The following is a 25860-nucleotide window of genomic DNA, read 5'->3' as shown; positions in this document are numbered from 1 at the left end:
TAACCTGTGTGTGTGTGTGTGTGTGTGTGTGTGTGTGTGTGTGTGTGTGTGTGTGTGTACTCACTGATTTGTTTGTCAGTGTCGAGTCTCCTCTCCTGACCCTGTGGAGGCTCGATTCTCCGTCCACTAATCATAAAACTGACACGCTGCTACTACTGCATTTCCCTTTATGACCCCAAGAATTCCTTCCAAGATTCCCGATTATCACCAAACATTTATTTTATTTCTGGCAGATGAGTCAGGCGGAACTGAGAACAAAGAAGTTTGGCTTTTTATCCTGACCTCGGCTTTTTTTTTTATCGAAAGTGAGGCAGTGGCAGTGGTTTTGTATCGCCAGGAGGTAACATTTTCTTGATCCTGAGCTCATCCTTGATATTGAGCTCATCCTTGATATTGAGCTCATCCTTGATATTGAGCTCATCCTTGATATTGAGCTCATCCTTTATCCTGAGCTTTTCTTGATCCTGAGCTCTTCTTGATCCTGAGCTCTTCTTGATCCTGAGCTCTTGATCCTGAGCTCTTCTTGATCCTGAACTCTTGATCCTGAGCTCTTCTTGATCCTGAGTTCTTGATCCTGAGCTCATCCTTGATGTTTTCCTCTCGTGTACTACACTACTTTCCTCTCGTGTACTACGCTACTTTCCTCTCGTGTACTACGCTACTTTCCTCTCGTGTACTACACTACTTTCCTCTCGTGTACTACGCTACTTTCCTCTCGTGTACTACACTACTTTCCTCTCGTGTACTACGCTACTTTCCTCTCGTGTACTACGCTACTTTCCTCTCGTGTACTACGCTACTTTCCTCTCGTGTACTACACTACTTTCCTCTCGTGTACTACACTACTTTCCTCTCGTGTACTACGCTACTTTCCTCTCGTGTACTACACTACTTTCCTCTCGTGTACTACGCTACTTTCCTCTCGTGTACTACACTACTTTCCTCTCGTGTACTACACTACTTTCCTCTCGTGTACTACGCTACTTTCCTCTCGTGTACTACGCTACTTTCCTCTCGTGTACTACGCTACTTTCCTCTCGTGTACTACGCTTCTTTTCTCTCGTGTACTACGCTACTTTCCTCTCGTGTACTACGCTACTTTCCTCTCGTGTACTACGCTTCTTTTCTCTCGTGTACTACGCTACTTTCCTCTCGTGTACTACGCTACTTTCCTCTCGTGTACTACGCTTCTTTTCTCTCGTGTACTACGCTACTTTCCTCTCGTGTACTACGCTACTTTCCTCTCGTGTACTACGCTACTTTCCTCTCGTGTACTACGCTACTTTCCTCTCGTGTACTACGCTACTTTCCTCTCGTGTACTACGCTACTTTCCTCTCGTGTACTACGCTACTTTCCTCTCGTGTACTACGCTACTTTCCTCTCGTGTACTACACTACTTTCCTCTCGTGTACTACACTACTTTCCTCTCGTGTACTACACTACTTTCCTCTCGTGTACTACGCTACTTTCCTCTCGTGTACTACACTACTTTCCTCTCGTGTACTACACTACTTTCCTCTCGTGTACTACGCTACTTTCCTCTCGTGTACTACGCTACTTTCCTCTCGTGTACTACGCTACTTTCCTCTCGTGTACTACATTACTTTCCTCTCGTGTACTACACTACTTTCCTCTCGTGTACTACACTACTTTCCTCTCGTGTACTACACTACTTTCCTCTCGTGTACTACGCTACTTTCCTCTCGTGTACTACATTACTTTCCTCTCGTGTACTACACTACTTTCCTCTCGTGTACTACACTACTTTCCTCTCGTGTACTACATTACTTTCCTCTCGTGTACTACACTACTTTCCTCTCGTGTACTACGCTACTTTCCTCTCGTGTACTACATTACTTTCCTCTCGTGTACTACGCTACTTTCCTCTCGTGTACTACGCTACTTTCCTCTCGTGTACTACGCTACTTTCCTCTCGTGGGTCCTCCGTCAACTATCCAGTTTCAGAGTCAATCATTTTTCCTTTAATTACCGCTTTCTTTTTCTCTTCACTGTCCTTTCTCTTCCATTTCCCCATCTAGCATTTCATACACCTCCTCTCCCCCTCTCCCTTCTCATTACCCTCCCCACCTCCCTCCCCTCTCCTACTCCCCTTTTTCACTCTCCTTCAACCTTCTCCCCGACGTTAGATTATCTTATCGTGGTGATGTATTTAAGCGGCTTAGTCTAATCAATAACTCAGTACCCTCTTGGCCTAAATAAAACGGATTTTTTTTTACTTGTTAAATTTGGCTCCAGAAAATCAAGGAATGGGTCACTGTGTGTCACTCTCCTTGTTCATCCAGCAGTTGCAGTGCCGAGGTGATCACAGTGACCAAATGTGACTGGACCTTCTAGCGGTCTCCCTTAAATACTGTGTGCTCAGTTATTCACTTATTGGGGATTATAATGGCAGTATAAAAGCATATGTAGTATGTCAAGAAATCTTGTTAATGAAAATACGATACCAGACATATTCAGCAAATTTTCTAAATTTCCTTGCAAAAGATAAGTGAACTGAAGATATAAATCCAGATGTAATCCTGTTAACCCTTTTCTGGGGTCTAGTTCCTAGGCTTTTTGTGTATCCATATGTTCTTGCATTATCATCCACATAATGGATATGGGATGCACGATAAACTAGCCACTTTGGCGGGAAAACATGACCTAATCATTATAGAGCATCGAAGGTTATACCCGGTTACTGTCTGGCGGGGAAAATGTAACCGGAGGTCATCTGTGGCTCCAGTAGCGGTGATTGTAGTTGTACAACTCTCATTCCTGCCGGTTGACACTTGTCTATTACTAGCCATGTGATGCCAGAGCCTCTGGTGCTCCCAGTCTAAATAGGCAGTTTTGCTTGGCCTTGCTCGGTTAATTCACGCGAGCAATCATGGTGCTGTGCGCCAAGAGGCGATCCCTGATAAAAGGTGACACTGTTCGTCGCAGTTGGTGGAGAGTATGGGGTAATAGCGTCAAGGTAGAGATTAATTTTTATTAGTCTCCTATTTCCTTCTATCTCCACTTCTATTCTGCTTTCCTGTATCATTTAACATTAATGTCTGTTGAGACACCAGCTTCCTCTCCTTGTTCCTTTGTGAAAGCGACTCCTGATTACCTCTACGCAGACATGATTCACGGCAGCGCCCCAGAGCCAGTCTTGGCTAGGCAACTGGTTGTTGTTTTTACCTCTGGTGTAATGCACGTTGCATTTATTTTTATTACTAAGAGTATTGGATGATCTTCCTGGTCAAAGAACTCTTAAAACCTCAAGACTACTTACCTACCCTTTCCCTTTCCTACCCCTTTCTCACCCTTTTTATCTCCTCTACACTAACCAGCATGATGGTACGTAGATCAAACTTGCTCTTGAACTGAGTGATGAAGATGTGGTTTCTGATGATATTGTACTTGTCCAGCGTCTCCACCTCCCTCAGGATGTCCGTCATCCACTCGTATTGCTTCTGGCTCCTTGTTGTCCACAGGAAGATCACCTGCAGGAGAAAGAAGTTAACACGAGGGAAATAATCAGTATCGAGGAAAGCGTTAGCAGGGAAGGAAGGAGTTAGCAGGGAAGGAAGGAGTTAGCAGGGAAGGAAGGAGTTAGCAGGGAAGGAAGGAGTTAGCAGGGAAGGAAGGAGTTAGCAGGGAAGGAAGGAGTTATCAGGGAAGGAGTGAGTTAGCAGGGAATAAAAGTTCATGTTTAAAGCGTTGATCACAAAGAAATGGAGTAAGTGAAGCCAGTGTGTGATTTTTACAGAGATACAAATTTGCCAAATTTTGAAAACATTATTGCGAATTCTGCTGCTCTTCCTTGATTAAATAGCCCTTCACTGATATCAAGGCGCCCATCTTGAAGGGCACTTAGTCTACAAATTAAGAAGCTTAAAAAAAATCCGGCTCCCAGTAAGACAAGTGATCAATTTTCCCCTTGCTTGGGACCAAGTCCACAAAAGAAAAATCCTCAAACTTGTAAAGAAAATCACAAAATTTCAGTTGAGAAAGCAATTCTATAGTTTAATTGGCCAATTTCTCGTCGCAGGAAAAGTATTTTAACAAGTTTTAATATAAAGTTTATGCTGGCTATATGTAAGGCAAGTTAGACCACTTTATTCCTGACTGTTTCCTGTTTTCTGTGTTAGGGCAAGCCAGCTTCTTTTATCCGAGCGTTTACGTGTAGGAAACTTGTAGTGTGTTTGTGTGTGCTTGTGTTTGGGTGCGTTTTGTGTTTTTTTTTTTTGTGTGTGTGTGTGTGTGTATACTCACCGAGTTATATATTGCGGGGTCGAGACTCCACTCCTGATCATGCCTAGTATGTGTGTGTATTCATCTAATTGTAATTGAAGATGTCTAGTCTCGGCTCGTGGCCACTCTTAATAGGTGTGTGTATTTGAAGATATTTAGTCTCAGCTCCTGGACCGCCACTCTTCTGGTTGCTATTGATTTCACTCTCCTGGCTGCGTGAGTCCTATTCTTAAAGTTATGTATGGATTCTGTCTCTACTACTACGCTGTTTAGATCGTTCCATTTCCTGACCACTCTGAGGTTAACATCCCTGTGAGGTCACTGCTGGAAAGCTAAAAGCATTCCAGAAGTGACCTTTTTTACCCGAGACTTGATTCTCACTCTCCCTGTCCCCTCGGTCAATTCCTCTGAGTATTTTGTACAGCGTAATCTTGTCATCTTTGATCCTTCTGTCCTCCAGTATCCTCAGGTTTAGTTCCTCCAGCCTCTCTTCGTGCGTCTTAATCCTCAGATCTGGGGAAGAACCATTGAAGCTGAAGAACCCTACCAGCACGTCACGAAGATAGTCCAATCCGTCTGCCTTCACGTCAGAAACTTTACAGTCCCCAGAACCATCACAGTAAGAATCACCTTCATTCATGAAGAATACAAGCAACAATACCGTGGCTAGAAAAATTCACAACCAAACCACAAAATGCAGCTGAAACTCTAGACTACGTTTCGGTCCATCCTAGACCTTTGTAGATGAAACAAGGGTGCAGAATGAGCTTATACTATCACATTTCGCTCAACATAGCAAACAACATTCAATTAATTCAAAGACTTATACACTACGGAATCTTGTATTAACGGAGAATTGCTCAGGCAGCGAGCTTGCTCACCCACAGACGAGCTTTTATCAAGCTTACAACGTGGGCTGGTAAGCACTTGACCAGCCGGGCTGTGGTTCGTGCGTCGGTTTGCGTGCGGCCAACAGTAACAACCTAGTTGATCAGGCTCTGATCCACCACGAGGCCTGGTCACAGACCGGGCTGCGGGGGCATTGATCCCCAAAACCCCCTCCAGGTATACTCCATGTATACATTAGAGTTTCTTTACCATCACGTCAGTTTCTTGAGCTAATGCAATCCAAATGTCTTTATTAACATCGGCATTTCGCCTTTGTATCCAGCGGCAGTGTATGCTGACTCGCTCACCTTCTTGGTCTCCAGGAGAGTGTATCCTGAACCACTTACCTTCTTGGTCTCCAGGAGAGTGTATCCTGAACCACTTACCTTCTTGGTCTCCAGGAGAGTGTATCCTGAACCACTTACCTTCTTGGTCTTCAGGAGAGTGTATCCTGAACCACTTACCTTCTTGGTCTCCAGGAGAGTGTATCCTGAACCACTTACCTTCTTGGTCTTCAGGAGAGTGTATCCTGAACCACTTACCTTCTTGGTCTTCAGGAGAGTGTATCCTGAACCACTTACCTTCTTGGTCTCCAGGAGAGTGTATCATGAACCATATACCTTCTTGGTCTCCAGGAGAGTGTATCCTGAACCACTTACCTTCTTGGTCTCCAGGAGAGTGTATCCTGAACCACTTACCTTCTTGGTCTCCAGGAGAGTGTATCCTGAACCACTTACCTTCTTGGTCTCCAGGAGAGTGTATCCTGAACCACTTACCTTCTTGGTCTCCAGGAGAGTGTATCCTGAACCACATACCTTCTTGGTCTCAAGGAGAGTGTATACTGAACAACATACCTTCTTAGTCTCCAGGAGAGTGTATCCTGAATCACTTACCTTCTTAGTCTTCAGGAGAGACTTGGAGTTCTGGAGTTTGTGGGCAATGTCCTTCAGGATGGACGAGAAAGGGGTGACGCCAATCCCTCCAGCCACCAGCACCACCACCTCGTAGTCCCACCACGTCTGATGACCCTCACCGAAAGGTCCGTCCATAAGAATCTTGCAAAAGATAGTAAAGGTTGTTAGATCTCCGTGCTCTCTCTCTCTAAGGGTCCCTGCCTCCATGCTGGTCAAGGGCTCTTGATCCAAGGAATTAGAGCTACCCTCCCATCCTCTCATTTCTCAGGTGTCGTATAACTCTCATATGTTCAGCTTCCACATGAATAAATTAATATTTTTTATAATTGTTTTATGCTTCTTTAATATTCTGTATCTTTACCACCGTCCATGAAGGGAAAGATAATTGAAGCACAAATGCAGAGGAAACCATTTATTCGGACAACGTTTAGTCTGCTTAACAGACTTTTTCAATTCAATACAAAATAATACACAGGACGCAAGTTTATACCAGCATGAAGGTCCAGGTGAGTAGTTGGGAAGGTGAGGTGTGAGATCATGGAATCTGCGGCAAGCAGTGGAAAATTATAGGAAGCCTATTGGTTAGGTCGTGGAGTACTACGTGATGCCTACTAGATACAACATGGTGTGAGTGTATGGTACGATTTGTTTCTATTTTTGTAACAGAACAAGAGTTAAAGGTTTAGCTAAGCTGGAAGGTTCCTCTTTGTGTTCAGTGGTATTGTGTGTACAGATCAGGATAGCCTTCAGTAATTTTCGTTATATTTTGTCTCTAAATATTAATTCGGCATCTTTCCAGGACATCAGGTGTTTCCTTTTAGTCTGTGTCTAACACATGCATTATTCATGTTGTGCCTTCAACATGCACACTGGTGTTCCTATATCCTAACTCCAGACTGTGGGACGTCTCATCTACATATTTATTATGACATGCTCCACAAGGCATGGTGTTAGACCTCTGTTCTGTTGTTACCCAAGCGGTCGGGGTTGCCTGTCAATGTTATGACTCTGGCTTCTGTGTTATTACAGAGGGTGATGCGACGTATTCCATAGAGTTGCCTGAAGGAATCTTCTTTGGGGACGACGAGTATTTTATGTGCTGGTTCCTACAGTCTCGGATATTTTTGAAAAACTTGGAGCTGGATATCATGTAGACTCTGAAGGGAAAAGCCAAAGAACGTGCCTCGTTGTTTCCTCAAGTCGTGGTGCGAATAGCAATGTCTAAGTTCAATTTTGTTGTAGGTTAGCGTGTACCGAGAACTAAAGGAGGCACTCTTGTTTGATGAGCAGAACTTTAAGGAAAGGAAGACTATCGTCTGTTTCTTCAAGAGTGGGCTGTACAGTGTTTGTGTTAAGGTTACTTCTGAAGTTGTCTAGGTTGAGTTTTCTAGAAGCTATGATAGGAATCCCTAAGAAGAATATTGTGTACGTAGCAAAGCCATGTTATCGGTTTCGGGACTAAGATAGGAAAATACCAGGCCTCAAGTGAATCCATGTACAGGTTTGCCAACACAATACTAATAATGTGAACCCACCGTGTTGCCTAATTTCTGTCTGTAGGAAGAATCACTGAAGGAAAACAAATTAAAAATTATACAAAGCTACGTAAGCTCCACAAAGTTCTGGCATGGCAATAGGTTTTTCATGGATATTTTCCTGGATTTATGCCTTTGTTATCAATCCAATAAGCCCGTGGTGGGTGTAAGGTCTGCTTAGTAAATGTTTTGTTATTGAAGGATACGTGTTTTCACTAAAGTGTTCAGTAAGCCTGCTGTGCTTCCTGGCCTAGGCACTAGGCAACCTGCTGTGCTTCCTGGCCTAGGCACTAGGCAACCTGCTGTGCTTCCTGGCCTAGGCACTAGGCAACCTGCTGTGCTGCTGGCCTAGGCACTAGGCAACCTGCTGTGCTTCCTGGCCTAGGCACTAGGCAACCTGCTGTGCTGCTGGCCTAGGCACTAGGCAACCTGCTGTGCTTCCTGGCCTAGGCAACCTGCTGTGCTTCCTGGCCTAGGCACTAGGCAACCTGCTGTGCTTCCTGGCCTAGGCACTAGGCAACCTGCTGTGCTTCCTGGCCTAGGCACTAGGCAACATGCTGTGCTTCCTGGCCTAGGCACTAGGCAACCTGCTGTGCTTCCTGGCCTAGGCACTAGGCAACCTGCTGTGCTGCTGGCCTAGGTACTAGGCAACCTGCTGTGTTTCCTGGCCTAGGCACTAGGCACCCTGCTGTGCTTCCTGGCCTAGGCACTAGGCAACCAGCTGTGCTGCTGGCCTAGGCACTAGGCAACCTGCTGTGCTTCCTGGCCTAGGCACTAGGCACCCTGCTGTGCTTCCTGGCCTAGGCACTAGGCACCCTGCTGTGCTTCCTGGCCTAGGCACTAGGCACCCTGCTGTGCTTCCTGGCCCAGGCACTAGGCACCCTGCTGTGCTTCCTGGCCTAGGCACTAGGCACCCTGCTGTGCTTCCTGGCCCAGGCACTAGGCACCCTGCTGTGCTTCCTGGCCTAGGCACTAGGCAACCTGCTGTGCTTCCTGGCCTAGGCACTAGGCAACCTGCTGTGCTTCCTGGCCTAGGCACTAGGCAACCTGCTGTGCTTCCTGGCCTAGGCACACCCTGCTGTGCTTCCTGGCCTAGGCACTAGGCAACCTGCTGTGCTTCCTGGCCTAGGCACTAGGCAACCTGCTGTGCTTCCTGGCCTAGGCACTAGGCAACCTGCTGTGCTTCCTGGCCTAGGCACTAGGCAACCTGCTGTGCTTCCTGGCCTAGGCACTAGGCAACCTGCTGTGCTTCCTGGCCTAGGCACTAGGCAACCTGCTGTGCTTCCTGGCCTAGGCACTAGGCAACCTGCTGTGCTTCCTGGCCTAGGCACTAGGCAACCTGCTGTGCTTCCTGGCCTAGGCACTAGGCAACCTGCTGTGCTTCCTGGCCTAGGCACTAGGCAACCTGCTGTGCTTCCTGGCCTAGGCACTAGGCAACCTGCTGTGCTTCCTGGCCTAGGCACTAGGCAACCTGCTGTGCTTCCTGGCCTAGGCACTAGGCAACCTGCTGTGCTTCCTGGCCTAGGCACTAGGCAACCTGCTGTGCTTCCTGGCCTAGGCACTAGGCAACCTGCTGTGCTTCCTGGCCTAGGCACTAGGCAACCTGCTGTGCTTCCTGGCCTAGGCACTAGGCAACCTGCTGTGCTTCCTGGCCTAGGCACTAGGCAACCTGCTGTGCTTCCTGGCCTAGGCACTAGGCACCCTGCTGTGCTTCCTGGCCTAGGCACTAGGCAACCTGCTGTGCTTCCTGGCCTAGGCACTAGGCAACCTGCTGTGCTTCCTGGCCTAGGCACTAGGCAACCTGCTGTGCTTCCTGGCCTAGGCACTAGGCAACCTGCTGTGCTTCCTGGCCTAGGCACTAGGCAACCTGCTGTGCTTCCTGGCCTAGGCACTAGGCAACCTGCTGTGCTTCCTGGCCTAGGCACTAGGCAACCTGCTGTGCTTCCTGGCCTAGGCACTAGGCAACCTGCTGTGCTTCCTGGCCTAGGCACTAGGCAACCTGCTGTGCGTCCTGGCCTAGGCACTAGGCTAGGTAACCTGCTGTGCTTCCTGGCCTAGGCACTAGGCAACCTGCTGTGCTTCCTGGCCTAGGCACTAGGCAACCTGCTGTGCTTCCTGGCCTAGGCACTAGGCAACCTGCTGTGCTTCCTGGCCTAGGCACTAGGCAACCTGCTGTGCTTCCTGGCCTAGGCACTAGGCAACCTGCTGTGCTTCCTGGCCTAGGCACTAGGCAACCTGCTGTGCTTCCTGGCCTAGGCACTAGGCAACCTGCTGTGCTTCCTGGTCTAGGCACTAGGCAACCTGCTGTGCTTCCTGGCCTAGGCACTAGGCAACCTGCTGTGCTTCCTGGCCTAGGCACTAGGCAACCTGCTGTGCTTCCTGGCCTAGGCACTAGGCAACCTGCTGTGCTTCCTGGCCTAGGCACTAGGCAACCTGCTGTGCTTCCTGGCCTAGGCACTAGGCAACCTGCTGTGCTTCCTGGCCTAGGCACTAGGCAACCTGCTGTGCTTCCTGGCCTAGGCACTAGGCAACCTGCTGTGCTTCCTGGCCTAGGCACTAGGCAACCTGCTGTGCTTCCTGGCCTAGGCACTAGGCAACCTGCTGTGCTTCCTGGCCTAGGCACTAGGCACCTTGCTGGCTATACCTCACCTCCTCCACTACTCACACTTTACCTGATGCTGGTAAAAACATGCGGTATATCATTTTGTATTGATCTGAAAGGTAGTCTCGTTAAACGTTTTGCTCGGCATTTGCACCTGTTCTAACCATTCTGTTGGCTATACATCGTCCCTCGACACTGGAAAGGGATGCCTTGATACCTGGTGAGGGGCTCTTGATCCGCGATTTTAGAGGAATCCACCTTTTCATGGATCAAACCTGATTACTTCCAACTTCCTCGGCACGTGAGGATTTAGCGCTTCCCAGTGAATAAAAAATCTTTGAATTTCTATATATATATACAATAATATATATCTGATAATACTATTAGTGGTACTAATACTGAAATACCTTAGTGAAAACAAATATCTTCGTCTTATCTCAAACTGTCTTCGTGTTAATTTATTTGTGATTTGGTTAAACATATTTATCAGCAGTCGTATCAAAAGGAGGAACGTATTGAGAGGAAGACCATTATAGACACACACACACACACACACACACACACACACACACACACACACACACACACACACACACACACACACACACACACACACACACACACACACACAGTGATAGTGAAAATCCTGTAGTGTACTGCTGTCATTATACTTTTTGGCTGTACTCAGTTTCATTAATAGCAGATTTCAAGTGGACATGATCGTGTATTGCATTCAGCTTAAGACCACAGAACCCGGATTCAGTCCTGGGCGGAGCAGGAAGCTGACTGGATGCTAGTCAACTGTTGATTTCATCCTTGGAAAGACTTAAAGAATCTCAGTGGAAATTAACTACACTTCTTTGCTATGCCCGAGATTTTAACCTTGTTCTCCAGCCTCAAATTTTCTTCTGCTTCTTATTCTCCTGTTGCCTCTGCATTTACATTATCACACATTTACCCCTGCACGAAGAACGTTAAGACTTTATTGAGTTGCTCATTGCAATCGTATGAGCCTATTATGACCAACTGTCCCTTGTGGGTTTAGCGCTTAGTTATGATTATAATATGACCAACTTAAGTAAACTTCATCACTTCAATATTTGGGTGACACCGTCGTACAGAAAAAAATACGTGGCAGTGGCACTAACTCAGGTTCATGACCGCAAGATTCCATGTTACGCTCACAGAACGTTGAAAATCTCAGTCTGCATGGATATTTTGTTTGAACTGAGGGGAAGCGAGGGAGCGAAGACACACTGAGCGAAGATACGCATCCAGATATGACACTGAGGCGCTAGAAATAACTTCGACGATTGAGGAGTGAATGGTTTAATGCTAGGAGAGGGGATTCCAATGGCGTAACGTCTGCAGTAGCAAAGATTAAAAAAAGACTTGTTGCTGCACAGGCTTTTGTTGGGACGACTTTTTTTTATTGTCCTACGAAGAACGAAACGTAGTCCCAACAAAAGCTCATTCCGCAACCTGTCTTTTCTTCGTTAAGTGAGGCAAGGAAATCAGACGCCATGTAGGCTCCAATAGGCATCAATCAAGTTAAGGAACTCCAGTGAGTTCACATAAATAAATCAATATATCTTAACATATTTTGAATAGATATTCCACTCATGTCGAAGCATCCCGACTCGTCTTAGAAAATATTAAATCATTATCTGTTAAAATAAATTCGACATGACTTCAGATTCCTCTACTAACAAGATTCACTTAGATCGTTGCGTTCCACTCATATCCAGTAACTTTATGCTTTTATAACACCTGAAATACAATAGTTGTAAGTGTATTTGCTCACTTGCTGGTGTTTTTATATTCACTAACCTATGAATACCCTTTATTCCTCACCTGTGGGTGTTGGGGATATATGTATAACCACTCACTTGGTGATATTTCTGATGTTTGTCTTGCTCCTGGTACACTTCTGCCAGCTTCCTGGTCCACGGTCCCACAGCTCGAATATGTAACGTGAGGTTCTCCTCTTGAGGTGCTGAAGATAATGTGAAGGGATGGTACTCCTGTAGACGAGAGAGAGAGAGTGAGATTCCGAGAGAGAGAGAGAGAGAGAGAGAGAGAGAGAGAGAGAGAGAGAGAGAGAGAGAGAGAGAGAAAGAGAGAAAGAGAGAAAGAGAGAAAGAGAGAAAGAGAGAAAGAGAGAAAGAGAGAGAGAAAGAGAGAAAGAGAGAAAGAGAGAAAGAGAGAAAGAGAGAGAGAAAGAGAGAGAGAGAGAGAGAGAGATAGTAGTAGTAGTAGTAAACAGACAGGACTAGAGAAGAGGATCTCTACTTGCACGCATTTTTTTCAGCTATTTCAAATTTATCTGATCACTGTTAAGTATGATTTTATATATTTAAATATATAAAATGTGCGAGTATATAAGCATTTCACTGATATGAATATGGGTGATAATGAGACTTGAGATAAGGAAGGGGAGGCTTGAATATGGAAGGTAATGAGGCTTGGGATGAAGAAGGACAGAGAAGTTCCCCTTCATCAGTTCAAGATACCATCAGTACTCTTCTTGAAGGAAGCAAGTGGTTACTGTTACTAATTATAGGTTGCGTATTTCCATGCTTCTTGTCCCTTTAAGATGGAGGAGATGGCTTGATGCCGGTGAAAGATTCGATCATGGGAATTGAAGTTATTGTCACCTTGGATAAAACAGGACTTCTTCCCTTTTATAATATATTTTATTTCTAGAATTACATGTACAAGGTACACAGGCCTAGCTGATGTCAATGACATACTACTATATAGAAAGCCGCTGTTATGCTCAGGGCATTTCGGGCAAATTAGGTTAGTTTTGTCCCAGGGTGAGGCCCACACCAGTCCACTAACACCCAGGTACCTATTTTATGCTGATGGGTGAATAGGGATAGCAGGAGTCACATGGAAACGCATTCTAATGTTTTCCAGCCGTGCCGGAGATTCGATCTCCAGACCTCGGTGTGTGAGCTGAGTGCGCTAGCGACTGATGCTGTATGATTCCAACAGGCCTGGTGCTTCTCTGTGACTAATAGTACTGCTACTCATGAGAATCTAGTAGTGGTGAGACCAGAATGGGAGCTCATGAGCATCTAGTAGTGGAGAGACCAGTATGGAAATTCATGAGCATCTAGTGGTGAGACCAGCATGGGAACTCATCCATGAGCATCTAGTAATGGTGAGACCAGCATGGGAACTCATCCATGAGCATCTAGTAATGGTGAGACCAGCATGGGAACTCATCCATGAGCATCTAGTAATGGTGAGACCAGCATGGGAACTCATCCATGAGCATCTAGTAGTGGTGAGACCAGCATGGGAACTCATCCATGAGCATCTAGTAATGGTGAGACCAGCATGGGAACTCATCCATGAGCATCTAGTAATGGTGAGACCAGCATGGGAACTCATCCATGAGCATCTAGTAATGGTGAGACCAGCATGGGAACTCATCCATGAGCATCTAGTAGTGGAGAGACCAGCAGGGAAGATATCGGATTCGAACTTCACTAATGTCTCAGTGTAGCAGAATATCCATATGCAGAGTTAATAATCAACAATGATCGTACGTGTGTTTGAGAGAGACCGCGAGAGCACACCTGGAGAAACAGGGAGGAGATGGAACCTATTCAGACGTAATAAAGTCCTGAGACGTTGCCGAAAATAATACTGGAGGCACTAGAGAAGTTGTAAATAAACAGACCTTACGCAGAGCAAAAATGAAGTCTCCTTTTTTTTTTTTTAGACTGCCAGATGGGTTTAGACTGGATGGGTTTAGCGCCTAGTTTTGATTAAAATTAAGCTATCATGCTTTTGGACGCACTGGTAAAAAATTAACTGAAAACATAAAATTTGCCTTTGGAAGGTAGGTTTAATCTTAAGAGTCCCCCCTATCCATCCCTCTCTAAGCTTCATCAGTGAAACACAGATTATGTGGTGCAGCAGATGAGGACAGACTTTAAAATGCGACGCACATGGGTGAAGCGTCGCAAATGGAAACTATAGACATTGATCAGCTTTTGTTTTTTTAGTATCGGGGGGTGATAAGCCGAATGAGATTTATAAGGAAATGGGATAGGCCAACTTAATATCTACAAAAGTAGGTATGACTGGGTTAGAGCAGCCAGGAAACATTAACGCCAGAAATTGTTTTAAGATGTGCAGCTAGGAGCTAAAAGTCCCCCACGCCCCCTCCTCTCCCATAAAAAAAGTGTTCCTCCCACCCACACACACACACACACACACACACACACACATGTAAAGCAAAAAAAAAAAAAGAAAAAAAATCACAAGTAGAAGCCAAATATAAGCCTAGCGGCGAGAGAAATATTTGTTTGTGAATAGTGGATGGACGATCAAGCCTTCAAACGCTTCTGTAGAATTCAAACATTTCCCTTTACTCCTCGCCTTTAATAATAATAATAATAATAATAATAATAATAATAATAATAATATATTCAAGTACATTTACAAGGTATACATACCTAGCTGACATCACTGACATACTACTATATAGAAGCCGCTTGTTATACAGAGCTTTTCGGGCAAATTAGGTCAATTTTGTCCCAGGATGCGACCCACAACAGTCGACTAACACCCACATACCCATTTTACTGATGGGTAAACATGAACAGCAGGTGTCTTATGGAAACACGTCCTAATATTTTCCAGCCGTACCGGGGAATCGATCCCCGGACCTCAGCGTGTGAGCTGAGTGCGCTAGCGATCGAACTACGGGACACCTTGCTCCCCCCGGTAGGGTACCTTGATGTGTAGCTATTTAAATTCCATCACAGGCGCATCACTCTCAGTGCTGCCACATGTCGGTGGTAGTTGTGGTACACTACCGTCGCCCACGACCATGCTTAATCACCATACGTTGCAACATTGCAGAACTCTTTCTCCTTTGAGAGCCAGAGACGGGTCATCGCAAGATTAAGACCCGTGCCAGGACTCCGGTCTTGGCGAACATTATACCAACAGCCCGCGACCATTTGTCCTCATTCACTTGAGGCTGTTAACTGAGGTGAGACGTGCCTCCTCCTGCTTTCCTCAATGGCTCCCTAAAACACGTGAGGCTTCCCATTTATTGTATCTTGCGCAATACAATTAGAAATCTGTGCGAAGAATTAATCCTTACCTGGAGTATATCTGAAAGGTGTTTCGGAGATCAACTCCCCCTGGCCCAGGCCATCACCAGGTCTTGCGATGGATCAGGGCCTGATCAACCAGGCTGTTACTGCTGACCGCACGTAAACCGACGTACGAATCACAGTCCGGCTGGTCAGGTACTGACTTTAGGTGCCTGTCCAGTTTCTTGAAGACAGCCAAGGGTCTATTAGTAATCCCCTTTATGTATGCTGGGAGGCAGTTGAACAGTCTTGGGCCACCGACACTTCTGACTTTTAGTGTACTCATGGCGCCCCTTCACAAGCATTATCAAAGATGTTAGTGAAACGCTCTTGATTCAGAGAGTTCAAGTTACCTTTTTCTTTCTTGGATCAAACCTGATTACGTCTAATTTTTCCAGGCCTGTAGGACCTCTACGGCTCTGAAATTTCTCAACGATTATTCCCTCGAGGGATATTTGTTGAAGAATGGCTGTTGATTTTGGTGGTGCTGGTGAATAACTGTGGTGAATAACTGCATTCCTCCTCCTCCTCCTCATATCAAACTTTATTACTCCCAGTGTGACATCTTGAAAGTGGAACTCCAGTTAATATCAATAAAAATAGGAATCCAGGCTGATCTTCACACATCGGTTCCCTTTAAGGAAATAAATCTAAGCTCCGTGGAGACCAAGTGGTGAGTTTCCCCAAGAGAGCTGACGCCTCTAGCCAGGAGTTAACTAGGGTATACAGGTCTTTATGAGCTATTGGAAAGTAGCCAGTAGAATAATTGGTGGCCAGACTCTGTCGGGCATACAGCCGCTAGGAGCGTAACTGGTCTGCTAGAGTAATCTACTAAGGACTGTTATTTGTATTCAGTTTCTTATGATATTTGAGATAGGCACGCCACATCTGGTTTATTCCTAGAATTAGATATCTTCCTCAGTATCCAAGTATGGTATTGAAATAAGTATGTATTAATAAACTGCCATAATGTTAAAGATAGTATTCACTTTCTTCGCCTTTATTTTTTTTATTCAGTAATAAAACTCAGTGATGAGTACCCAGTTAAGTAGAACTGAGCAAAGTCCCCCATAATGTATAGTAAGTAGTGAGGCGAAGTTATGTCCAGTCTTACCTTACAACTATTCCATATCGGGGCTATGAAAGCGCTGGCCTTCTCGCCCGTGATATTACACCAGCTCTCACATTACCTATTCACTGAACAATTCATAATATTTACCATTTTCCCATTAATCTAATAACAATATTCACAAACCTGTTCTCCTATGCCTATACTGGCAATCTTGACCCACTGACCAGACTGGAAGCTGAAGTTGGGCGGTCGTCTGATCTCGAGGCGAACAACATCTAGGAAGAACAAAGTTGTATTAACAGAGGATCGCTTCTACATTTCTTGTACCGACGGACTGCCGTGGGCTTAGAGTTTCACATGTAAACATGGTAAAAATTTTAGCTTTTTGATAGGAAAAAACTAATTTTATTATAAATCCCATATTTATACTGTGGATGAGGCCTGAGCTTGCTACCACCTGCTGCTCATAAGACTGCCATCCCCACGAGCCCCTTTGAGGCGAGGTAGATGGCAGACCAGAGGCCTAGCTTCTCTCTACGAGCCCCGTGAGGGCGGGGGATGTGGCTAGGCCTGGGGACAGTTGGTCCCAAAGATGAGGGGGTAGTTGTACCTCCCATGGGAGACTTAGGTCTCGAGATACTCCCCAGATGGGAAACCAAGGCCGGGTCACCACTACTTGGAAAAGACCCAGGCCGGGAGAATACCGACGAATAAGAAAAAAAAATACTGTTGATGGTAGTGGCTAGTTTATCCTTGCTATTCAAAGGTTCTTTCCCTACGTTACTCTAGTATATCCAGTACTGTTTCCCTATATTAGTGTATCCCATGCTGTTTTCCTATATTAGTGTATCCCATGCTATTTTCCTACATTAGTGTATCCCATGCTGTTTCCCTATATTAGTGTATCCCACATTATTCCCTAAGCAGTATATCCCTCGCTACTTCCTCACATTAGTGTATCCAACGCCATTTCTATTCATAATCTTTTATTTTCCATTCTCTAATACAATGGTTCTCTTTTTTTTTTTTACTCAGGGCCCATCTAGAGAAACCATTAAAATTTTCATAGTCACCCTTCAGTTTTTTTTCCAAAATGTACACCGTATATAAAAGTCAAACACACGTACGTAAATTTAGTGCAATATTAAAGTGAGTCACATCAGTCAAGCACAAAAAAAAATATATGTAAAGAATAGTGATGCACAATAGTGACAGGTATTTAAAAGAAAAAAATGGATGTGTACAAATATTTCACACATGTTAAACAGTAACCATGTAAAACAGAATAGTCACACAACGATGTGGAAATAGATTGTGTACGAGTCAAGTGCAATATAACTCTCAAGAGACAAGCACATTCACATGCTTTCCCAATGATATCCCAGAGTTGTATAGTCCCTCGAGATTAGCTCTTCCCATAATAATAAAGATATCCTATGGGAGACTGAGATGGTTTGCTCGATTACCTTTTCAGAGTGATGATACACAAGTGTACTTGGACACTTAAGTTCAGTGGCTCAATCCAGTACAAGTCATTCAGACACTGCACCCGTGTAATCTGAGCTCATCCTTTAAAAGTGGCTAGCACCGTAATTTGTAAATATTAAAACTGCATTGGCATTTTGATTATTAAAACAAAATGATTATTAAGAAGTGACATTCTCCCCTAAGTCAAAATATAAATAAAAATGTTATTCACTTCAGATTTCCCAGAGTTTCTTGCAACTTCTGTAACTTATTTTAATCATGCGTGGCCTCCCTAAAATCTGGAAATGGCTGCTAGTTTGAGAACCACTGGTCCAATGTATCCCACACTGTTTCCCTACGTTACTAGTACTCGCCTGTTTGTGGATGCAGGGACTTATTCAGAGCTCCTGGCCCCACTTCTTCGCTACTGTATCCTTTACACAAATAACCCGCACATAAAAGAGAGAAGCTTACGACGACGTTTCGGTCCGACTTGGACCATTGACAAAGTCACAGTGTGACTTTGTCAATGGTCGTAAGCTTCTCTTTTATGTGCGGGTTATTTGTGTATCGTTCCAGTCACGGTATTGTGCCTTTTTGTTATTTACTGTATCCTTTGCTGTTTTCCTACATTACTAGTGCACCCTTGCTGTTTCTCTACATTACTAGTGTATCCCTTGCTGTTTATCTACTCTGTCCCATTCTGTTTCTCCTCGGTACTCTCTTGTAACCCGTGCTGTTTCCCTTATATTTCTCTGGTGTACCTTCATATACTCGGAATTAGCACTTTCTAATGAATATAATAATTATAATACAGTAAATTCCTGTATGTAGTTAGAATTAATGACTAAACTCACTGGAGGGCAGATGCTGGACGCTTATGACATCTATCTTGATCTTGTTCCTTGAGATAGAGACCAACTTGTCTAAGACGAAGAGAATACACGGACCAAGGAAGAAAAAGTGGAAGAATGGAGGCTGCGGGAATAAAACAATAATTATTCACCAACATTATTATTATATTACTGATTTATTATATAACTGACATATTGTTGATTATTTATATTATTAATTTTATTAGTACAGTAAGGTCTCTCATAAAGTTCCTCTATATATATTGAAATTTTTTGTAGATCTGATTGAAACAGCAAATCCAGTTGAATTGTGCATGGAAAGACCTTCATTGTATGCGTTCTTCAATTTTGTTTGCACAGTTTCAATCGTTTAAAAAAATGAAATCACGACACAAAGGACCTTAACAAAAGAGCTTACTTCATTGTGCTGTCATAAATAGTCATATATAACCCCCGCAGCACCGAACGAAAGAACTATATTAGCTCACAACAGACCTGAACCAGCCTTCCAGAGCCGTGAAGAACGAAGAGAAAATAAAAAATTGGGTAAGAGTTGTGCGTCATCCAGAAGTAAGGGAAGAAGTGCCTCCTGCCGAAGAATGCGTAGATGTAGATAACAGCAGTTTGAAGGGTGAGGAAGACCCCCGTCAGGCCAGTGATGGTTTCCCAACACCAGTAGTGGAACTTCGGCAGTACGTGGGTACTGTGGGAGTATTTAGAGAGTGATTTAGTGTATATGTGGAAAGTACATGGTTCGGAGGTTGTTTACATGCTGGAAGGGTATACAGGTAGTAGCTTAGCAGACACGTGAATCTTGTGGGAACTATACATGCTATAGTTGAGTGAGTGGGGAGAATCCTAGAAGGGTATACATATATGGTTAGGTTCATTAGGTACGCGAGTGTTTTGGAGGTTATACATGCTGTGGGTTAGTGGATATGGGAAGCCTGCGGGAAGTACACACATTTTGATTTAATGCATACGAGAATCCTGTGGAAGGTCTTTCAACACCCGATATTTAACTAGGACAAATTATTTCTATTATTATTATAACAAAGCATAAATTATTTCTATGATTATTATAATAAAGGGTTAATTATTTGAGAGATACTAAAACTAAACTTATACTTCTAATACGCTGCTTGTACTAGACGTTAAAAAAAATATCAAATAGAAAAAAAAGTACAATGCAAGGACAGTGCACCTTCAGCCTGAAACAGAAGTCCCATAAAAAATAGAAACCACATAAAAAATAGAAAGGGGGGGAAATTATCCTCCACGTGCCTGATTATTATTATTATAATCAAAAAGAAGCGCTAAGCCACAAGGGCTATACAGCGCTGCAGGGTAGGGAAGGAAGCGAGGGTATTGGATGGCAGAAGGGAGGAGGGATGATCAGTAGGTTACAGAAAACAGCGGGGCAGGGGATAGTTCGGGGGTAGAGGGTAGCAAGAGATTGAAGTAGAAAGGGCTGAAGGTATTAGAATTCGTGAAGTCAGTCAGTTGTCAAAAAGTCAATGAGAGTGTCCGGATGAAAGGTGGGTCCATCAGCGAGAAGGGAAGGTAAAGAGAGAGCAGCGAAGCGAAGACGACGACGGAGGTAAATTCTGCGTGCTCGTTGATAAAGTGGGCAGTTCAACAGAATGTGGCTGACTGATAATGGAGCTTGGCAATTCTCAGAGAGAGGAGCAGGGCGCCTCTCCATGAGATATCCATGAGTAAGACGAGTATGGCCAATGCGAAGATGGGAGAGAGTAGTCTCCCAACCTCGACACTGGTGATAAGAAGACGGCCAGTAACCTATACTCGGTTTAATAGATTGAAGTTTGTTGCCGAGCATAGTAGACCAACGTTGTTGCCAACGGGTGTGAAGGTGGGAAGATATTGCAGCAAAATAGTCTGTAAATGGAATACCTCTATATGAAACTGGTAGGTCATGTACTGCTGACTGCACAGCAGTGTCTGCCTGTTCATTGCCCTGTACGTCAACTTGACCAGGCACCCAACAAAAAACTATCTTTATGCTTGGTAAAGATGCGGTGTAGCCAAAGTTGGATACGGAGGACTAAGGGGTGAGGTGTATCAAATTTCTGTATAGCCTGTAAAGCACTAAGGGAGTCTGAGACAACCACAAATGATGACACAGGCATAGATGCAATATGGATAAATGCTGCAAGGATGGCATACAATTCAGCAGTAAAAATACTAGCCAAAGATAGTAAATGCCCTTGTACGACGCTGTCCGGAAACACTGCTGCGAATCCTACGCCGTCAGAAGACTTAGAGCTATCTGTGTACACAGCAATGGCATGAGAATGAGAGTGAAAGTGGTCAAGAAAAAGAGCGGGAAGCGACCGTAGACAGTTGGGCTTTCGAGCAAGGGGGTAGGGAAAAGTGAGATACTACATGAACATAGAAAGGTGGTAATTGAAGAGAAGACAAGAGCGAATGAAGGCGAAGAGAGAAGGGACGGAGTAAACAGGGGCGGCGAGCAAATAAAGAACAGAGCGTATACCACCTATACAAGTGGATACGGGCTGCTGTGTAATGCAGCGAAGTACGAACAAATAGCTGATGGTTCGGAATATCAGTGCGTAGAAGAAGGGCACTTTCAATAAAGGTCCCATCAGGAAAAGGATCTGAAGAATACAATAAATTATAGCCTGAGATGGGAGAGATAACAGCAGTGTAATTTTGGTTCCTGTAAGCAAGCACCAACAGGGGAAAACTGGGAGAGTAACATCTGAAGCTCACCCCGATTACCCCTGAGGCCGCGTATATTCCACTGTAAATAGGCCATGATTGGCAATGATAAAGATACCTGAAATCCGCAGGTAGGGGTTCCTATGGACTAGAGGGGTTAGAAAAGTCCACATGCGGAGGCAGTGGAAAATGTTCAAGCAGAGAAGGAATGGTGCACTGTGAAGAAAGGAGTTGCGCAGATGGAGCAGAGGAGAGAGAAGGAACAGAGGGGTGGATCAGTGTCCATTGATGGTTTGGTCTCTGCAATATATTCAGAGATTGCTTCAAGTGTTTCGGAATTCAGAGACGTCGTATGGGAGACAATATTGCAAATGGTAGGGGAAGGATGAGTAAAGATTGGAACTGTAATGGACTGTACCAAGGTAGGGGGGGGCGAAAGGGTGGAGGAAACTGGAGAAGCGTGGAAGGGGACAGAAGAGGCAGAAACCTGGGAGGTGGCAGAAGAGGAAGAAACTTGGGAGGGAACAGGGGAGGAAGGTACAGTATGAGGAGGAGGGTGAACCTCTACACTTGTAACAGAGCCAGTGAGAGGGGAAGAACCAGGTACAGAGACAGGGAAGGTAAAATGAGGAGGTGGAAGATGGGTAGGAGGTGTTAACGGACCTTTTTTGTACTTTTGAGAAGTAGAGGGACGATTAGGAAGTGTCATACGAGATCTCGTCGCTACTGAGGCTTGTGAGGGAGAACACGAAGAGGCGAGATCAGACTGAGGCGTTGAAGTAGGGACGTCTGAGCCTAGGACAGCAAAAGAATTAGATACATGAGTGACTATGGGAGAAGTAACCACAGAGGTGGTTGCAGAAGATGGGATCCCAGAAGTGGGGGGACATTTTGAAACACGGGAATAAGAAACACGAGGTAGTCCCCCTTGGAGGCGGAGATGAGAAACTGCCATGGCATAAGGGAGACCTTCTGCCTCTTTGAGGTAACGGATTTCCCGTTCGTTTAAGTAGACTTGACAACGGCGAGAGTACGAAGGGTGAGCCTCATGACAATTAAGGCAAGAGGGAGGTCGATTGCAAGACATATTAGAATGGTCATCGGCGATAGATCTGCAATATTTCGCTGGATGGCCAAATCGCCAGCAATTTCTACACTGTTGCGGTGTAGGGATCACCTTTCGAACTTGTAACCGATGTCCTGCTACATAAACTGAGGATGGGAGTTCATGGCTGTCAAATGTTAAACGAGCCACATTGCTAGGGTATCGTCTCCGCCCGCGGGCAGGAAGAACATAAGTGTCTACCTTGAGGATTGGGAGATCTTGGAGTTCCAGCTGTTCGAGAATGTCAGTGCCACATGTCTGGAAATTTTGTTGAACTATGGTATGGGGCAGAATGACGGTACCACTACAAGAATTGAGGGAATGATGTTTTTCAATAGTGACAGGAACAGTATCGATATGGGAAAGATGAGAAAGCTCATGAGCCTGGGTAGCATTCTGTACGGTGATGATGCACGTACCGCTCTTAAGAGCATGAAAAGAAATATCTTTACCAACATGGCATAGGAGTGCCTTGCCAATACTGTGGTCAGAAAGATAGGCAGTAGAGGAAGTCGGTCGTAAAGTGAAGAATTTAGTCCATTGTGCAGTCTGAAACTGAGCATGGAAAGGTAGTGAAGAACGTGTCGATCTTTTCTGAGAAGAACGAGAAGGTGGAGAAGTATCATCAGCAGGTAATTGTCGTTGGCGTTTAGGCGTGGGACCAGAGTTGGTCCGACGTGGAACGGGCCGGCGATTCGAAAATTGCCGCACCGGGGTAATTAGGTTCGGTCTGAGGAAGGAGTCTGACAAGTCTAATTCCTCAGACCAAGAGCCTCTTCACCACGCCAAGGAGCCCCCCCTTGAAGAGGTCCACGTGCCTGAAATAGAGGTCACAGATGAACAAAAATAAGTTCCACATGGAAAAGCTCACCGCCTGAAGTAGTCCCTGAAGAGGCAGGTAAGATCAGGCGGGGTTTGAGTGGAGATGTGGTAGAAATTGATGGCGTGGCCAATAACGTGCATCACCGTCCATATAAGAGCCCAAACGCCGATGTAGCGATGGAACTCAACCATGTAGTCGAAGGGAAACAGCCGGTGGAGGGCGGTGGACCTTGAATTATATTACATATTAGTTGTTCTCTTCTAATTGTCATCCTTGTTGGATTATTATAACTATAGGGAAGCTGTAAACCTGCAGGGGTGGAGGAGAGGAGAGCACCTGGGAGAGTGACCACAGCAAGAGTCTCACGGTTCATGTCGTGGCGACCTGTATCCCTGAAAGATGAAACCTTAGAGATGACTTTTCGCTCACATAGTGGTCTTTTTTTTTAATAGAGACGATGTTTCCCTCACATGGTTGCCTTATTTTTATAGAAACAGCGTTTTGGCCACAACGTTTCGGTCCATTTTTGACAATTTATCAAGTCAGAATTATATATTAGATTTAATAACGCTTACCTTTCAAGCAAAACATTGTCTGTGATGAAGATTTTCTGTGCAAAGATCATCTTTCCAAAATACTTGTTAGCAATGCCTGTTTTATGACATCCCTGGCAGGACCAGCTAATGTCTGGCTATTTCGTCATTCTGTCGATATAGTTGAGATGAAGCTTGATTTCTGTTGCAAGAGCCACTACCAATACTACTACAACATACTACTACTATTACTACTACCGCTACTACTACCCTACAACTACACTACAATTATTATGCTCAAAGTAGATCACTGTTAACTGATAGTTTGAGAGAGAGAGAGAGAGAGAGAGAGAGAGAGAGAGAGAGAGAGAGAGAGAGAGAGAGAGAGAGAGAGAGAGAGAGAGAGAGAATAAACAATGCATTTCGTGATACTTATAAAGAAAGGACGTGTGAGAGGTAACATTAGAGTAAGTTACTGCTAAGATTGGCATAAGATTTAACTGATATTTAGTTTCAGAATACTCAGGATTCTCTCTCTCTCTCTCTATCTCTATCTCTATCTCTCTCTCTCTCTCTCTCTCTCTCTCTCTCTCTCTCTCTCTCTCTCTCTCTCTCTCTCTCTCTCTCTCTCTCTCTCTCTCTCAGAAATGAGGCATCGATTGCATAATATAACTTGCTTAAATGCTTAACTTGAGATAAGTATTGAATATAATTCTTCATAAAAAAGTATTCAATTTCGTTGTAGATGAAAGAAAGATAAATTGGCTCCAAGACGTCACCTTGAAGGTCGAGAAAAGTTTCTCAAGAAACCAGAGGTCTCCTGAAGGCCAGGAAGTACCGTAGGTCTCATGGCTTTCTGGAGTTCCCTTAAAGACATATAATTTGGAGTGAAAAATCGCCTGAAGACAAAGTTTGGTCTCAGCACTCACCTGATGACAGTGTTTGTCCTCAAAACTCACCTGATGACAGTGTTTGTCCTCAAAACTCACCTGAAGACAATGTCCTCAACACTCGCATCCTCTCAAGGGAAATTCCATGATGCTGATGTGCTCTTGATCTAGGGAATTAATGCTGAATACCTTCCATCCCCCCCTCAGACGCTGTATACTCCCTAAGGGTTTAGCGCTCCCTAGGATAATCAACACTCACATGAAGATTAAGTTTGTTTTTAAAAACTCAGATGAGGGTCTAAAATTTATCGTGGATCTCACCTGAGAACAGAGAAGAGGTTTCTGCACATAGTGACGAGGAGAGTGGAGTAAGTAAACATCATGGCTGAGGCAGCTCCCCGAGTAACAGTAACACCGTAACCTGCTATACGGCGGAGTCCTGCGTGTTCTCTCTCCACCCTGGTGAACACAATGAAGTTCACAGAGATGTAGGGTTTATTCCCAGGGGTAATGCTTTTTAAAAAAAATCACTTTATTTAAAAAAATATTCCCTAAAAATTCTTGGAAAAAATAGCGAGAGAAAATATTAAAAAAAAAATATTGAGGTTTTCCTTTTCATAAAAGGCCATAGGATTTTTTCAACTTTCTCCTAGTCTCAGATTTTGTGAGTGTACACTCACAGAAGGGCATCGAGAATCGGCTCCTGGCCTCGTCTCTTAGACTTCACTGGCATCACTGATTTCAAGCCTCTTGGACCTTATCATGTCTACTCTTCAAGCTGTGTATTGAGGTTTGCCTACTCTTACCTCATCCAAATTATTTCACTTTTCACCCACCCCTGTGTTTTTTTGTGTGTGAGTATACCCACCCATATATGGTTGCAGGGGTAGATTCATAACTCCTGGCACTGCCCCTTTGCAAGTCTCTGCTCCAAGAGCATTATCGTACCTCTTCTTAAAGCTTTGTATGGGTGCTACTTCTACCACTAAGCTCTACAGATTGCACCACTTCGTGACAACTCCAAGGTTGTGTGTGTGCACTCAGTTGTGGTTGTAGGGGTCGAGTCATAGCTCCTGGCCCCACCTCTTCACTGGTAGCTACTGGATCA

The 25860-nt window shown here is 44.6% G+C and overlaps 1 protein-coding gene across 1 annotated transcript in view; it reads right to left on the bottom strand.

Moving 5' to 3' along the window:
• LOC128694942 (dual oxidase 2-like) overlaps positions 1-25860 on the bottom strand; it is a 142454-nt gene that overhangs the window by 4233 nt on the left and 112361 nt on the right. Inside the window, exons 23-30 of the mRNA XM_070094358.1 lie at positions 25074-25211; positions 23378-23557; positions 19194-19401; positions 18702-18822; positions 16561-16652; positions 12072-12206; positions 6025-6186; positions 3337-3492 (exon numbers count right to left, since the gene is read on the bottom strand). Coding sequence (XP_069950459.1) covers positions 3337-3492; positions 6025-6186; positions 12072-12206; positions 16561-16652; positions 18702-18822; positions 19194-19401; positions 23378-23557; positions 25074-25211 — 1192 coding nt within the window. The remainder of the gene's footprint in view (positions 1-3336; positions 3493-6024; positions 6187-12071; positions 12207-16560; positions 16653-18701; positions 18823-19193; positions 19402-23377; positions 23558-25073; positions 25212-25860) is intronic.

The sequence above is a fragment of the Cherax quadricarinatus genome, chromosome 45 (assembly GCF_038502225.1).
Source record: "Cherax quadricarinatus isolate ZL_2023a chromosome 45, ASM3850222v1, whole genome shotgun sequence".
Classification (NCBI taxonomy): Eukaryota; Metazoa; Arthropoda; class Malacostraca; order Decapoda; family Parastacidae; genus Cherax; species Cherax quadricarinatus.
The sequence above is the reverse complement of the archived record's forward strand: the minus strand, read 5'-3'. Positions and strand labels throughout refer to the sequence as shown.